Source organism: Sus scrofa, chromosome 1 (assembly GCF_054392235.1).
Source record: "Sus scrofa isolate SSC_HxYL_T2T_F1_AM1 chromosome 1, Sscrofa_HxYL_maternal_Yorkshire_Landrace_v2.0, whole genome shotgun sequence".
Lineage (NCBI taxonomy): Eukaryota > Metazoa > Chordata > Mammalia > Artiodactyla > Suidae > Sus > Sus scrofa.
The window spans coordinates 105,041,368-105,058,497 of NC_139383.1; the positions used below are offsets into that span (position 1 = coordinate 105,041,368).

General features: G+C 42.5%; 1 protein-coding gene across 3 annotated transcripts; it reads right to left on the bottom strand.

The window, feature by feature from the left end:
- Nucleotides 1–1,981: 1,981 nt before the first annotated feature.
- On the bottom strand, nt 1,982–14,499 carry ATP5F1A (ATP synthase F1 subunit alpha). 3 transcript variants are annotated; one of them, XR_014812734.1, is made up of 12 exons: nt 14,390–14,499; nt 12,485–12,563; nt 10,493–10,662; nt 7,572–7,745; nt 7,317–7,483; nt 6,966–7,114; nt 6,272–6,423; nt 5,210–6,156; nt 3,353–4,899; nt 3,089–3,233; nt 2,338–2,488; nt 1,982–2,198 (listed from the first exon to the last, which is right to left on the bottom strand). XR_014812734.1 is itself a non-coding variant. In NM_001185142.1 (12 exon segments), coding segments are annotated over 12 exon segments (1,662 nt in total). In that variant the 5' UTR covers nt 14,450–14,497; the 3' UTR covers nt 1,982–2,116.
- Between the last annotated feature and the right edge of the window lie 2,631 nt (nt 14,500–17,130).

Below are 17,130 nucleotides of genomic sequence, written 5' to 3' on the forward strand. Positions count from 1 at the left end.
GGTCACAGATGTGGCTCGATCTGGAGTTGCTGTTGTGTAGGCTGGCAGCTACAGCCCCAATTCAACTTCCATATGCCCTGGGTTCAGCCCTAAAAAGACAAAGAAAAAAAAAAAAATCCTATCAAGTCTCAGAAAGGTAAAAATAAGCATTTCAGTTTTCTTCAGCTTATAATGATAATTAACATTTTTCTTAATGTAAATCATGTTTATATTGTAATGAGAATTCATCGTGGTGGTATGTGTAGAATGTGTCCAAGTGCAAAATTCTTACCTACTGGGTAAAATCAATAGATCACACCTATAATTAAGTCAAGAAGTGGCACAACACAAACTGTAATATGTAAATAACAAAATAAATAAATGACTAGAAACTGCTTGGGGGAGTTCCCGTGTGGCTCAGTGGTTAAGGATCTGGTGTTGCCATGAGTTGTGCGATATGTAGGTCGCATACAAGGCATGGATCAATCTGGGTGTTTTGGCTGTGGTGTATGCCAGAGGCTGCAGCTCTGATTCAACCCCTAGCCTGGGAACTTTCATATGCTGCAAGTGTGGCGCTAAAAAACAATTTTAAATGATTAGAGCCCAGAAAGATCCAGGCATGGGTGAAACTTAAACACAAATATTATAGCAGGTTAAGTGGGCATTTAACAGTGCTTAAGTAACTGGATGTGTACACAGAAAAGGGGAATACAACCCCACGTCTTCTGCATCAACTTGGGGTCAAACACCAGCTAAGGTATTTTCTGGATGTGATTAACACTTAAGAGTAGCAGACTTTTTTTTCTTTTTTTGGCTGCCCCATGGCATATGAGTTTCCCAGGCCAGGGATCAGATCCGTGCTGCAATGGTAACCTAAATCACAGCTGCGGCAACACTGGATCCTTAACCCACTGTGCCAGGCAGGGGAGCAAACGTGCATCCTGGGGCTGCAGACTGCAGATTCCACTGCACCACAATAGAACTCATTAATTTTCTCTGTTGTTTTTCTATTATTGTCTTTTTCTATTTTACTGCAGTATACAACTTTTAATTCCTTTAACTTTCCACTGGTTTAAATGTGTCTTTTTCATAGCTCCATAAAGTGAAGCGCACCCAAGACACCACTGACCCCACTGAGCCACAGCGGGAATTCCAGAAAGCAGTAGACTTTAGCAGACTACTCTCCATGTGGGTGGTGGGTCTCATCCAGTTGAAGGCTTTGAGAAAAAGCTGAGGACCACCATGGAAGGATTTCTACCTCAAGAGGCAATTCTTCCTGGGTCTCCAAGCTGCCCACCTAACCTTTGAAATTTGCCAGCCCCCAAAATCTCTCTACACCTCTACATTTATTTCTCCAGAGAACTTTAATACATGGATTAAGCTTAGATGACAAAAGCAAACCTTTAGAAGTCTTTAATAGAAAAGTTATCTTTGTGACTATAGAATAAAAATTTCCTATAGAACCAAAAATGAAAACTTGCTTTGTAATTAACTGCATCTTAAGAAAGTACATTAAACAGGAGTTCCTGTCGTGGCTCAGTGGTTAACAAAACTGACTAGGAACTATGAGGTTGTGGGTTCGATCCCTGGCTTTGCTCAGCGGGTTGAGGATCTGGCATTGCCGTGAGCTGTGGTGTGGGTCGCAGACGCAGCTCGGATCCCATGTTGCTCTGGTGTAGGCTGGCAGCTGCAGCTCCAATCCGACCCCTAGCCTGGGAACCTCCATATGCCAAGGGTGCAGCGCTAGAAAAGACAAAAAAAGACCAAAAAAAAAAAAAAAAAAAAAAAGAAAGTACACTAAACTGCACAATGAGAAGATACTGACCAAGGGTTCATAATTCTATTCATTCTGATACCTCCTTTCTCAATTTTTGTCCTAATCATGCCTTCTCTAGCTTTTTTTTTTTTTCATTTCTCTGAGAATTTTAGTTGCCCTATTTTTTTCTTGACTACAGTACTTCTTTGTGAAGATTAGTGTTCTGGGCAAAGAAACCAGTCAGGCTTTTCAACATTATGGAACCTTTATTTTAAGGCAGTCACTGTACATCTGCAGTATGAGTAATCCTATTACAAATGGAAATTACCAGAAGAAACAATGACAAAACCAAACTGGTATTTAACGTTAATCCACAGGAGTTTAAGCTTCAAATCCAGCCAAGAAGTTTGTTACAATCTCTTTCAGCTTTGCATCTGTCTCTTCTGAGATCTTTCCATCAGCCCTATTTGAAAATAAAAGCAGATGAGATTTTGACCTGGACAAAAATTCAATGACTAACCTAACTACAGAATTCAAAAGAATTTTAACAAGACTTTAGATCTTAAAACTTATAAAAAAGAGGACATCAACTGTGTTCATACCTGATTTTTCCCAACAGGGCTTGGTGTTGGCTGATAACGTGAGACAAGAAAGCATTCTCAAACTTTGTGATCTTGCTAGGCTCCAGCTTATCAAGATAGCCCCTGACACCCGCATAGATAACAGCTACTTGCTCTTCAATAGCCATGGGAGCTGAAAGAAACAAGTAAGTTGCTCAACAAATAAATGCCATGTTCCCAAAAGTCAGAAAACCTTACTTTTCCCTCAAATTATAAATGTCTCAACAGATCACCTACTTTAAGTTGGAAACTCCACATTAGTACTCCCCACCTTCCTCCCCAGTAAAGTTTTTTCCTTATGTTTATAAGCCTTGAAGCTTATTCTGAGCATATTCCACGAGCACTGGATATCATCTGGCAGCATATGTTTTGAGTGTAAATAATTTACTGAAATGTTAGAGCAAGATAATACACACTAACATTCTTTAAAATCTGCCAGATTCCACACTCACATAGCCAAGAAGGCAATGATGGGGAGGCAAGGCATCTACCATGTCTTAGTTACCAAAAGAAAGGTTATTAGCATACCTTTTTCCTGGTTATTAAGTTCTTAGCATTTACATTTAAACAATAAGTACTGTATTTTAATTAAGTAAAACAGGGACCAATCATATTCAAAAGGCAGTACCTCAGATCAAAGACAACAGCAAACATTACCACTTTTAAGGACCTACGTGATATTTCCCAGGTCCTAACATAGTATAAACTTAACCAAATGACAGGAACAACTCACCATACTGTCCTTGCTTCAGCAACTCAGTCAGACGAACACCACGACTCAAGAGTTGTTGAGTGGCAGCATCCAGGTCAGAACCGAACTGGGCAAAAGCAGCAACTTCACGATACTGAGCCAATTCCAGTTTCATGGTACCTGCCACCTGACATATAGGAATAGTTAATTCAGATGATACAAAAACCCTAACCTCAGTGACATACACTGAGGACCACAATACAATACACTTTGATTTTTAACCTAAAGACAAAGTAATTCAATTACCTGCTTCATGGCCCTGGTTTGGGCAGCAGATCCCACACGAGATACAGACAAACCAACGTTAATGGCAGGACGGATACCTTTGTAGAACAATTCTGTTTCCAAGAAAATCTACAATGTTAAGGAAAATCCACATACTTACTATTAGCAAGCTTAAAAGAAATCAACTATTTTCAAAATTAAATCACAACAGCAAAAACTGAAGCTCAAAAACTCTAAGAATACTGTCTTCTTATGGTAAAGAGCCCCTCAAATCTTTCACAATCCAAAACCACCTGCACGTTCTATTGCTGAGATTAAGAGATGTCCAAGGGGAGAAAAAAAGATTCGTCTTTATAATAAAACATATACAGGCGATAGGATTTGCTTCAAAATTATGTGAGAGAATAGTGGGTGAAAAGAATGAAGTACACTATACCATGAATTGATATAGGAGTGAGATAATGCAGGGTTTCATTACACTATTTTCCTGACATTTAAAAGTTTCCTAATAAAAAAGGCAGAGTTCCCATCATGGCTCAGCAGTAACGAACCTGACTAGTATCCATGAGGACTTGGGTACGATCCCTGGCCTCACTCAGTGGGTTAAAGGATCCGGCATTGCTGGTGAGCTGCAGTGTAGGTCAGCGCTACAGCTCCAATTTGATCCCTAGCCTGGGAATTTTCATATGCCTCAGATGCTGCCCTAACGAAACAAAAATAAATTAAAAATTAAAATAAATTAGAGTTGAGTCCTATGCTGCCTGCTTCTGGCTCCTCACCACCTCCTTGGGACCCTGGAATCATTGCAACCCTGACAGCATGTCTCAGGTAGAGTCTGAGAAAAGCTGCTGAGGAAGTTAAGAACCTCAAGACCAAGCCAGCAGATGAGATGCTGTTCATCTAAGGCTACTACAAACAAGCAACCGGAGGTGACATAAGTATAGAACGACCTGGTATGTTGGAGCTCAAAGGCAAGGCCAAATGGGATGAGCTGAAACAGACTTCGAAGGAAGATGCCATGACAGTGTAAGTCAACAAAGTAGAAGTAAAGAAAATACATGGAACGTAACAGACTAGATTTGCCTGCCAGCCATGCAGTTCATCTAAAATGATATAAAGCCCTCTTTTCTAATACTATGGATGAAGTTAATAAGTAGTTAACCCAGTGCTCAAGACAGCCCAGGACTTAACTCTTAACAGATTAGGGGCTGAAATGGCTAATGACCCTCACTGAGTAGTTTTCATCTGCAGCTCAATTAAAAGTGCATTTTAAAATTATACAAATGAGGAGTTCCCGTCGTGGCACAGTAGTTAAGGAATCTGACTAGGAACCATGAGGTTGCAGATTCGATCCCTGCCCTTGCTCAGTGGGTTAAGGATCTTGCGTCGCCGTGAGCTATGGTGTAGGTTGCAGATGCGGCTTGGATCCCGAGTTGCTGTGGTGTAGGCCGGTGGCTACAGCCCCAATTGGACCCCTAGCCTGGAATCTACATATGCCGCAGGAGTGGCCCAAGAAATGGCAAAAAGACCAAAAAAAAAAATTAAAAGTGCATTTTAAAATTAAGTAACTGGAGTTCCCGTCGTGGCGCAGTGGTTAACGAATCCGACTACGAACCATGAGGTTGCGGGTTCCGTCCCTGCCCTTGCTCAGTGGGTTAACGATCCGGCGTTGCCGTGAGCTGTGGTGTAGGTTGCAGACGCGGCTTGGATCCCGCGTTGCTGTGGCTCTGGCGTAGGCCGGTGGCTACAGCTCCGATTCAACCCCTAGCCTGGGAACCTCCATATGCCGCGGGAGCGGCCCAAGAAATAGCAACAACAACAAAAAGACAAAAAAAAAAATAAAATAAAATAAAATAAAATAAAATAAAATTAAGTAACTGAGGAGTTCCCGTCATGGCTCAGTGGTTAACAAATCCAACTGGGAACCATGAGGTTGCGGGTTCGATCACTGGCCTTGCTCAGTGGGTTAAGGATCTGGTGTCGCCGTGAGCTGTGGTGTAGGTTGCAGATGTGGCTTGGATCCCACGTTGCTTTGGCTGTGGCGTAGGCCAGCGGCTACAGCTCCGATCAGACCCCTAGCCTGAGAACCTCCATATGCCGTGGGAGAGGCCCTAAAAAGGCAAAAAAAATGACAAAAAAAAAAATTAATTAAAATTAATGAATAAATAAACTCAGACACTTAAAAATTTATTTAAATAAAAAGCAAAAAGGCATTTAGCAAATTAGTTCAAAACGATTCTCGGAGTTCCCGTCGTGGCGCAGTGGTTAACGAATCCGACTACGAACCATGAGGTTGCGGGTTCGATCCCTGCCGTTGCACAGTGGGTTAACGATCCGGCATTGCCGTGAGCTGTGGTGTAGGTTGCAGACGCGGCTCGGATCTCGCGTTGCTGTGGCTCTGGCATAGGCCGGTGGCTACAGCTCCAATTCAACCCCTAGCCTGGGAACCTCCATATGCCGCGGGAGCGGCCCAAGAAACAACAACAACAACAACAACAAAAGACAAAAGACAAAAGACAAAAAAAAAAAAAAACGATTCTCAACCAATACCTTGGAATCACCCAAAACCTTTACACTTATTTAGTCACTAAAAAGAATACCTGTCCATCAGTGATGGAAATGACGTTGGTTGGAATGTAAGCAGACACATCACCAGCTTGTGTTTCGATGACTGGTAAAGCAGTCAAGGAGCCACCACCGAAAGCATCGTTCATTTTGGCCGCTCTCTCCAGCAGACGGGAGTGTAGGTAGAACACGTCACCAGGATAGGCCTCACGACCGGGGGGTCGGCGGAGCAGCAGAGACATCTGACGATAAGCAACAGCCTACAATATAGAAAAAGGTTGTGAAGTTCACCTATTAGACAAAAGCTACCTACATTTGTCAATGACCACTGTGGTACAAACATACAAATAGGGTCTAAAAATAATTTCCTTTGACCTGTTTGGATAAGTCATCATAGATGATCAAAGCATGTTTGCCATTATCCCTAAAATATTCTCCCATAGAACATCCAGAATAAGGAGCCAGGTACTGAAGTGGGGCAGCATCAGACGCAGTAGCTGAAACCACAATGGTGTACTTCATGGCATCTAAGAAGAAAAAAATTTTTAATTTTTACATGGTTATTAATATTGTGATTTTAAATTAGAGGCTACTATGATAAAAAATTACCTAAGTGCTTTGCTACCTAGTGATTTACTATTAAGATTATCCAGTCAAATAGTTTCTACTTTTTTTTTCCTTTTTTCTTGGCTGAAGCTCCCAGGCCAGGGATAGAATCTGAGTCACAGCTGCTACCTATGCCACAGCTGCAACCTACACCACAGAATGGCAACACCAGATCCTCTACCCACTGCACAGGGCTGGGGATGGAACCCTTGCCACTGCAGACACAACACCAGAGCCTTAACATGCCGTGTCACAGCAGGTACTGCAATAGCTTCTCCTTTATAGGAAACTGACAAAACTGTAAAAGTTTACTGATATTTTTACTTATTACTTCTGTATTGACTTAAAAGTAGAAACTTCCATAAACCAGGCGGTAAATAAAATCAGCTTTAATTAAGCATGAACTAGCCTAAAATTAGCAGCATCCCAGATTAACAGCAATAAGACTAAAGTTCTTTAATACCTGCATCTGTAAGTCTCTTCACCAACTGGGCAACAGTGGATCTCTTTTGACCAATAGCAACATAGATACAGTACAGCTTTTTCTTTTCATCAGTTCCATCATTGAATCGTTTCTGGTTAATGATTGTGTCAATAGCAATTGACGTTTTGCTTTAAAGAGAGAAAATAAACATAAACATTACTAAATACTTCAAAAGATTTCCCAACTTAAACTTCATTCCTACTACTACTAACCCTCTACTCTCACATTCTGCTCTCCCCAGTATATCCAAATTATTTACCATTCCAACCCTAAAAGCCACCTTTCCATAAAACTTTAGTCAGAACTTTTAACAAGCTATTAAGTCTTTACCCAGTCTGTCGGTCGCCAATAATCAGCTCACGCTGACCACGACCAATTGGCACCAGGCTGTCCACAGCCTTAATGCCAGTCTGCATTGGTTCCCGCACAGAGATTCGAGGAATGATCCCAGGGGCTTTCAGGCCAACTCGCCTTCGGGTCTTGGAACCAATTGGACCCTATTTAACAATAAAAAAGAAACCTCAGAACAATCAGTTTGGCTCTTTGTTAGAAGCTACAACCACAGTTAATAAATGTTAAACCTACCTTTCCATCAATGGCGTTACCAAGGGCATCTACTACACGACCCAACAGCTCCTCACCAACTGGAACATCCACGATGGCCCCAGTTCTCTTCACAATATCTCCTTCCTTAATTAGCTTATCATTTCCAAACACGACAACACCAACATTGTCAGGTTCCAAGTTCAGAGACATACCCTATACAAAAGACACAAGTGAACACCCATGAAGCTTGAATGGCAGAAGCTTGAGTATATTCTTCCCATATACCTGTACTACTTATGAAAATGGGAGGAGAAGGGGAGAAAATAGGAGGAGCAGGTTAAGAAATCCAGTGTTGTCACTTCAGCAGCTCAGGTTGCTATGGTGTGGATTTGATCCCTGGTCACATGCATGACTGCCCCCCCAAAAAAAATTTTTCAAAAAACATAAAAAAAAAAAATTCTATTGACCTTTTAGATCTGATTTATTTAGTATTTTCTCAACAATCAACGTTCCTTAATTAAGACATTTAAAGAGCAACATACTCCCTTGAATAATCACAAGTTAGCATTATACACCTAATGTGTTCCTTTATTACATCCTCTAAAAACTAAAAGAAGCAAAGAGGAGTTCTGTTGTGGCGCAGCAGAAACAAATTTGACTAGTTATCCATGAGGCTATGAGTTCAATCCATGGCCTCCATCTGTGGGTCAGGGATCTGGTGTTGTTATGAGCTGTGGTATACAGGTCACAGTCTCAGCTCAGATCCCTCACTTGTTGCTGTGGCTGTGATGTAGGCTGACAGCTACGGCTTCAATTCAACCCCTAGCCTGGGAATCTCCATATGCCTAGGGTGTTACCCACCCCCCCAAAAAAAGGCGAAGAAATTGAACAGTTTAAGTTCTATTTTTTTCCTTTTCACTATGTTTTTGTTTTGTTTTGTTTTGTTTTTGTCTTTTTAGGGCCGCACCCGCAGCATAGGGAGGTTCCCAGGCTAGGGATCTAATTGGAGCTGTAGCCACCAGCCTACACCACAGCCACAGCCACTCCAGATCCAAGCCATGCCTGCGACCTACACCACAGCTCAGAGGAACGCAGGACCGTTGACCTCCACTGAGCGAGGCCAGGGATCGAACCCGCAGCCTAGTCGGATTCGTTCCAGCTGAACCATGATGGGAACTCCCCTTTTGACTATGGTTTCTGAAGTGGGTGACCAGTGTGAAGTAAAGTGATCAAGGTCAACTGGAAATTTTAAGATACACTTGATTTACATCTATGAGAAGCTCTGCAAACAATTTAAAAAAAAAAAAAAAATCACCTAGTTAGAAAGTGAAATTAAAAAGCTACCTACTCGAGAATAAATCTTCGTAATAGTCCTAGATCACCTCTCATCCTTACAATCATATTTCAAAATAGTTAAGACTTTAAGGTCACTCCATCACCAAAGCAAGAAGGATAGTCCAGGAACTAAATCTGGTCAATAATAAAGTCCTAGAGAATCATTTAGAGAATTACAGAATACCACTGCAGGAATAAATCTTCCTAAGTCTAAATTTCTGTGTAGTCACGGAGTTCCCGTCGTGGCTCAGTGGTTAACAAATCCAACTAGGAACCATGAGGTTACGGTTCAATCCCTGGCCTCGCTCGGTGAGTTAAGGATCTGGTGTTGCTGTGAGCTGTGGTGTAGGTCGCAGATGTGGCTCGAATCAGGCGTGGCTGTGGTGTAGGCTGGCGGCTACAGCTCCAATTATACCCCTAGCCTGGGAATCTCCATATGCCTTGGGTGCAGCCATAGAAAAGACACCCCCCCCCCCGGAAAAAAAAAATTGCTGTGTGGGCACTAACCACATGTGGCTATTTAAAATTATTAAAAATAAATGCCATATTATCAAGAAAAAGTTTCTCAATTAACATGCCTCTACATATCACCTACTCTTTCTCAATGAGAAGCTCCATGTTTTACACACTCAGTAGCCTCATATTTTCAGTAGTTACTATATTTAAACATCATAGACATAGAACATTTCCATCATTACAGAAAGTTCTTTGGGACAGTACTGGTCTAGACACCTGGATCTTAAAACTCCAAATTCATCAACTTCAGTCTCACTTTTCAAAGATATAAATTCTAAAGATGAGAGGTTAAATTTTTAGACAAGGTTTGACACCACTGATAAAACTTTTAGCTCCATAATCTTCCACATCAATAGGCTCTTTTTCTATACCAGACACAAGCAAGAAGACCAAAGCAATCCTTTCCCCTATCTATCTAATTACTGGATAATTCTACTGCCTGATGTCCGCCTGGATATCATGCTCTGCTTTCCTCATCAGAGAACCCATGGCTCCTACAACTCTTACTTCTCATTCCACTGGCCAATTAGGTTCAATCTAATAGAAAAAAAAAAAAAAAATAGACTTACATCAGTTTCTGATAGCTATACCATTAACTGACCTCTCAATAGGTCTAGTCTTACTAGAAATACCAAGTCAATGACTTTCAATTTTCTACCAGAAATGAAATCTAATTATAAAATTATCAAATGGTTTTATAAAAGATGATCATAATGGCTACAGACATGAACTTCTTAAAATCTGGGTGATGATTTATTCAATTTTATATTTCAGTGCTAACAGTTAAAACTTACATACCACACAGTGTGCCTGGGGGAAAAAAACGTTGTTAACCAAAAATTTATTCTTTTCACAATCTGTAATAAGGACAAAAACTAAATCATTGAAGTAGACTGGGATTCAAACTTTAAAAGAAAAAAATCTGAGAGTTCCCTGGTAACTCAGTGGGTTAAGGATCTGGTGGTGTCACGGTTGTATCATGGATTAGGGACTTCCACATGCCACAGAGGGGCCAAAAAGAAAAAAAATGACACAATCTCTGAATTACTAAATAAATAACTGAAAAAACACCAATGCTAAAACACTGAAATATCATTTTATTAATTTACCTTTAAACCTGAAGAAAACTCTACCATTTCTTCAGCCTGAACATTTCTCAGCCCGTGTACACGGGCAATACCATCACCAATACTTAAAACACGCCCGGTCTCTTCAAGGTCAACAGAGGTATCAGCGCCAAGAATTCGCTCTTCAAGAATAGAGGAAACCTCAGCAGTGCCTATTGAGAAAGGACAATTTCATTACAAAGAGCCCGGTCCCAAGATCATTTCAAAATCCATTTCCCCAATATTATAGAAACTATGGTTTTGTGATCATCTAAAATGTAATATGCAGAGTTCCCGTGGTGGCTCAGTGGTTAACAAACCTGAGTAGCATCCACAAGGACACAGGTTTGATCCCTGGCCTTGCTCAGTGGGTTCAGGATCTGGCACTGCCATGAGCTGTGGTGTAGGTTGCAGACGCAGCTCGTATCCTGTGTTGCTGTGGCTGTGGTGTAAGCCAGCAGCTGTAACTCCGACTCGACCCCTAGCCTGGGAACCTCCATATGCCGCAGGTATGGCCTTAAAAAGCAAAATGATGATGATAATAATAAAAGAAATCCCCCAACCTACAGCATCACCTCTCCACTTTTCTTTTTTTTTTGTCTTTTTTGTCTTTTTTGCTATTTCTTGGGCTGCTCCTGCAGGTATGGCCTTAAAAAGCAAAATGATGATGATAATAATAAAAGAAATCCCCCAACCTACAGCATCACCTCTCCACTTTTCTTTTTTTTTTGTCTTTTTTGTCTTTTTTGCTATTTCTTGGGCTGCTCCTGCGGCATATGGAGGTTCCCAGGCTAGGGGTCAAATCGGAGCTGTAGCCACTGGCCTACGCCAGAACCACAGCAATGCGGGATCCGAGCCGCGTCTGCAACCTACACCACAGCTCACGGCAATGCCGGATCGTTAACCCACTGAGCAAGGGCAGGGACCAAACCCGCAACCTCATGGTTCCCAGTCAGATTTGTTAACCACTGCGCCATGACGGGAACTCCACCTCTCCACTTTTCTACTGCATTTACAATGTGCAAATTCAAGACTGCCAGGTATAGATTAGCCTTTGAAAAACATCAAGGTAAAAATCACTTCCTTTTTTCTCATTTAGGAGAGGAAAGGATTCGTAGATCAGAAAGAGTGCCTTCCGGAGTTCCCGTCGTAGATCAGTGTGGAAATGAATCTGACGAGCGCCCAAGAGGACACAGGTTCACTCCCTGGCTCAGTGCGTTAAGGATCTGGCATTCCTATGGCTGTGGTATAGGCCAGCGGCTACAGCTCCAATGTGACCTCTAGCCTGGGAAACTCCATATGTGGTAGGTGAGGCCCTAAAGACAGACAGACAGACAGACAGACAGACAGACAGAAAGACAGAAAGCCGTCCATCTGATATATACTTTGTTTCCACCCAAGAGGCATTCGTTGTTAGAAAAAAGAACCCACAACACTGTAAATCAACTATAATCCAATGTAAAAAATTAAAATTAAAAAAATAAATAGGGAGTTCCCATCATGGCGCAGCAAAAACGAATCTAACTAGGAACCATGAGGTTGCAAGCTCGATCCCTGGCCTCGCTCAGTGGGTTAAGGATTCAGCGCTGCCGTGAGCTGTGGTGTAGGTTGAAGACAAGGCTCAGATCTGGCATTGCTGTGACTGTGGCACAGACTGGCAGCTGTAGCTCAAATTAGACCCCCCAACCTGGGAATTTCCATATGCCTTGGGTGTGGCCCTACAAAGCAAAATAAATAAATAAATAGAAAAAAATAACCTATAACATCAAAAGAAAAATGCATAATTATAGTTATTTTCATTAGAACAAGAGAACATACCAAAAGAGGGCTAAACGGCACATTATGGGTTAACATTCCATAGTAACTATTTAGGGGAAAAATTAACTAATGAAAAGAAAACCACAAAACACTCACAACAGTTATGCAACCTATGTAACTTAATTTTTCATTTAATGACAAGGTAGTAAGTGTGCTGCAGACACAGAAATGACTTACCAGTCTTCTGAAGACGAGTGTTAGAGGCATGGAGGTTTCTTGCAGCAACAAAGGACGATCCCAAAGCATTTTTGGAGACCTAGTGGAAGAATAGTTTTAAAAACCTGATTTTAAAAAAAGCTTTTATAGGAGTTCCCATCGTGGCGCAGTGGTTAACGATTCCGACTAGGAACCATGAGGTTGCGGGTTCAATCCCTGGCCTTGCTCAGTGGGTTAAGGATCTGGTGTTGCCGTGAGCTGTGGTGTAGGCTGCAGACGCGGCTCGGATCCAGCGTTGCTGTGGCTCTGGCATAGGCCAGTGGCTGCAGCTCTGATTCAGCCCCTAGCCTGGGAACCTCCATATGCCGCAGGAGCGGCCAAAGAAATAGCAAAAAAAAGACCAAAAAAAAAAAAAAAAAAGCTTTTATAAACTAGCAAGCTTAAAAGCAGCCTTGGTTTGATCAAATTATCGCTATAAATATTAATCCCACAGAAGAGAAAGCAACTTCTGATATATGTGAAAATTTATTATCCGGTTCCTAGTACACTGTAAGTATGCTACCAAAAAAACTTATTTTAAAAAAAATATAACAACTAAGGACGTACCATTCCTTTTAAAAGATCAGCTATCATTATTTTTAAAGGACCAGATATCATAATTTCAATTGAGTTGTAGAAATTCTCAATTTGATAAGTTGCTTTCTAAAAACGGCACATCTCAACAGATTTCCTTATACTAACCTTCCAAAAAAAAAAAACTTTTAAATATTAGAGTTTGATCAGAAACTAAGAGATACAGCATGTGTGCTTTAAGAGAAAAAAAAAAATCTGCCTTCAACAAAGCCTGCGCCAATCTGGACCCTCCTTCTCCTTTAAGTTGCAGTGCAGCGGTTGGTCAATGTCAAATCTGCAGACACTGCCTTCTACAGGGCCTGGATGAAAAGCGTTAAAAAATGCTTTTTTCTTTCTAAAAGAAATCCAAGATGCTACCAGTCGTTGTGTTAGGGGACTCAAACGGTCAATATATTTATTTCATCTTCCTGAGATTACTCCTAAAATGAAAAAATATACTTAGCGTTTACACAGTGCTTTAAAGGTTATGCCCTTAACTTCATGGGATAGAAGTCATGAAGGACACTGACCTTTCACAGCGATTTTCCAACTTATGTTTCTATGCTATTTAATTTGAGTTCTCAACTACTAATGAATCTTCAAGGACGAAATCTTAAAGTATGGCAAAGCACCACAAAAGAAGAGCTTCCGGTCAGTCGAGACAATTCCACCACCAGCTCCACTGCTGTCAAGCTACCGGCAACGTGAAATGCATATTTGCACCATCGCCTTGCTTTCACAATGGTTTCTGTACACAGCACTAAGGGATCGCCTATTGAAATATTCAGAAAACCACCTACATTTACTGCTTTCTTCTAGCGGACTCGGGGCACGGGGCAGAGGCGAAATGCCGGGGCCTGCTGACCTTCATACAATGTCAGGTTCCCCTTAGCTCGTTTCAACCAGGGCTGACAACTGTACTCTGACCTTCGCGAATAGGTCTGGGAGAATCACCCGGGTCGAGCCCCGCCGTTTAGGAGCAGGCCTCGGAGAGCTAGCGCCCCAGGCCTGACCTTCATTCAAAGCTCCTCTCGAGAAGCTCTCAGACGAAGACGGCAATCCTCCTGAAGAGCCATCTCTGGACAGCACAGCACGGAGGTCACTGTTTCCCCTGCAACACTCTGCCCCCTCCCGCGCGGGGCGAGCACGAGGGCCCCTCGGCCGCCCGCCTATACCAACCCGAACAGCCAGCTGGGCAAGATGGCGCCGTCCGCCACAGCCCCTCACCCTCCGCACAGAAAGGATCGCCCGAGCCCGCGCACCACCACCCGCTGCAGCTGGCCCCCCTCCCTTCTGCTGGCCCCAGACGCTCACCAGCCCGGCCCGCCGAGGGAGGGCGCGGGCCACAGCCGCAGCGATGCGCACTGACAGCATCTTTGCAGCTCCTCCGCAGGTGACTCCTCTGCAGCCGCAGCCTTGGAACTGACTGGGACAAAATGGCCGAGCGGCGAGGAAGGTCAAGGCGGCCAGCCCACCTGACCCGGAAGTACCGCCCCTCGCTTTTACCCCGGACGCGAATCCGCCTAGAGGCGGCGGGGGGGCAGGGGGCTTCCTGTTTTTTAAGTCTCGTTTCTTTTATTTAAACATGCAAATCACTGATTAGACCTTTGCCAGCTTCAGCGCAGGCATTGCTTACACATTTACTTTGATCTTAACGCGTTGACCTTGTGGTTGTCTTGGCGACCACAGGGGTTGCGGAACAGGCTAAGAAGCAGTTCCCAAGCCCTATCCCTGGAGCAAGACTATGCTGCTCTGGGAGCATCACCTCGCCCCTTCTTGGACGTCAGAGGGGTTGATGGTGGCAGATCGAGGCTACCGGCATCGAACCTTGGTGATACAGCTACGGCCAACAGTTACTCCCTCGGGGCAGGTCGGCCGCGTACTGTTTCATGCCTTGCGAATTAATACGGATTGGTCCACAGAACGCTGGCCACACCTCAGATCCAGTCAAAAATTTGGGGCAATCTTAAGTTTTGAAAAGCACTCACACGACTCTAGGTGATCCAGTAAGCGCTCAAGTTGGATAATCGCAGTTCTTTTATATTAGATCTAAAAGAATCATGTCTTCGAATTAGAGCAAACTGTTTAAAAGTTATAACAAGCACAAATTTGAATAGAGTAGTTGCTGATTCCGAGAAGAATGGTCCAGAATCACAAGTTTCACTCCAGACTGGGCTAGGCCTCAATTTTTCTTCTACCAGCAACTGGTTATAACTAAGTAGGGACTCTACTTTTTCATCTGAAGTAAAATGGAAATGATGAAAATAACTTTACCTAGCCAATGAGATCAGGGCAGGGCTTTAGTCCCCCCACAGATTTTTTTTTGTGATAATGAGATTATTGTAATATCTACAGAATTGGTGGTGAATATTGGGTATTTTGTGCTAGTGGAGACTATTAACGTTGCCTTCACTTGTAGCTATTCCAAGAAGGATTTTCAGCTTCATCCACTAAATCCTGGTATATGAATATCTGGGTTAAAATGGTCATCTCCTATAACATATTTGCAAATATGTATATGACCGTATATTTGCAAAATATGTCACAGAAAGAATATACCTCTTTCTCTGATAGTCTACTTCCTTTTCAAGGTGAGCTGGGACAATCCTCCTGGATATTAGGAGTAGGAATAGGTAAAATTTTGGTTTGTAAAAACAAAGTTACGAGGATTTGGGGGGGGTGCCTATTTTTATTTAATTTATTTCTTTTAAGACCACTTCCTTGCAATTTCCAGAGAGAAAATACAAAAGAAACAGACTTGGGGAGTTCCCATCGTGGCTCAGTGGTTAACGAATCTGATTAAGAACCATGAGGTTGCAGACTCAATCCCTGGCCTTGCTCAGTGGGTTAAAGTCTGGCGTTGCCGTGAGCTGTGGTGTAGGTTGCAGACATGGCTGGGATCCTGCGTTGCTGTGGCTCTGGTGTAGGCCTGCGGCTACAGCTCCAATTAGACTCCTAGCCTGGGAATCTCCATATGCTGTGGGAGCAGCCCTAGAAATGGCAAAAAGACAAAGAAAAGAAAGAAAGAAAGAAAGAAACAGACTTGGTTTCAAATACATAAAGGGTGTGCTGGAGTTGAAAACATTACTGATAACATTGCTACAAAAGAATGTCAGCTTACTCTAGAGTACTTCAGTATTCCTGAGAAATAAACAGTGATTTCTGTTTCTCACCTGGATGTTCTCAGGAGGGTGTCACTGCTCCTGCTCCTATCTTCAGGACCACATCCACCATGCACCAGTCCCACTTCCTGCCCAGCTCTGAATCTGACATGTTCCCCGCCTGCAGTTCCAGCTTTCTGGAAGGCGGGGTCCTGCGCTCAGACCCAAGGCCACAGGGATATTTTTTAAATTTGTAGCCATAGGAGTTCCCATCATGGCACAGCAGAAACGAATCTGACTGGAAACCATGAGGTTGCAGGTTCGATCCCTGACCTCACTCAGTGGGTTTAGAATATGGCTTTGAGCTGTGGTGTAGGTCGCAGACTTGGCTGGGATCTTGCATTGCTGTGGATGTGGCATAGGCTGGCAGCTGTAGCTCCGATTGGACCTCTAGCCTGGGAACCTCCATATGCTGCAGGTGCACCCCTAAAAAACAAAATAAATAAATAAAAATTAAAAATCATTTTAAAAAATTTTTAGTGTTAAAAGCGGACAAAGGACAGAAGATAACTTCCCCCTATACTCAGGGGCTGTACCAACAATAGTTTGAAAAGATACATGCATAATTTGAAAAGATACATGCACCCCAATGTTCATTGCAGCACTATTTACAACAGTCAAGATATGGAAACAACCTACATGTCCATCCACAGAGGAATGGATACAGATGTGGCACATATATACAATGGAATATTCCTCAGCCATAGAAAAGAATAAAATAATACCATTTGCAGCAACATGGATGGACCTAGAAATTATCTTTGTAAGTGAAGTTATACAGTGAAAGATAAACATCATATGATATCACGTTCAAGTGGAATCTATTAAAAAGGATACAAATGAACTTGTTTGCAGAACAGAAACAAACTCACAGACTTTGAAAAACTATGCTTA

Bases quoted from the DNA above. Each gene is read 5' to 3' on its own strand.
- ATP5F1A (XM_084972468.1), bottom strand. From the start codon at position 7,742: ATGTCTCTGAACTTGGAACCTGACAATGTTGGTGTTGTCGTGTTTGGA. The intron at 7,115-7,316 runs GTAAAGACTTAA...CTCTCTTTAAAG, and splicing joins ATTGGCGACCGACAGACTGG to CAAAACGTCAATTGCTATTG. The intron at 2,199-2,337 runs GTATGAACACAG...ATTTTCAAATAG, and splicing joins GCCCTGTTGGGAAAAATCAG to GGCTGATGGAAAGATCTCAG.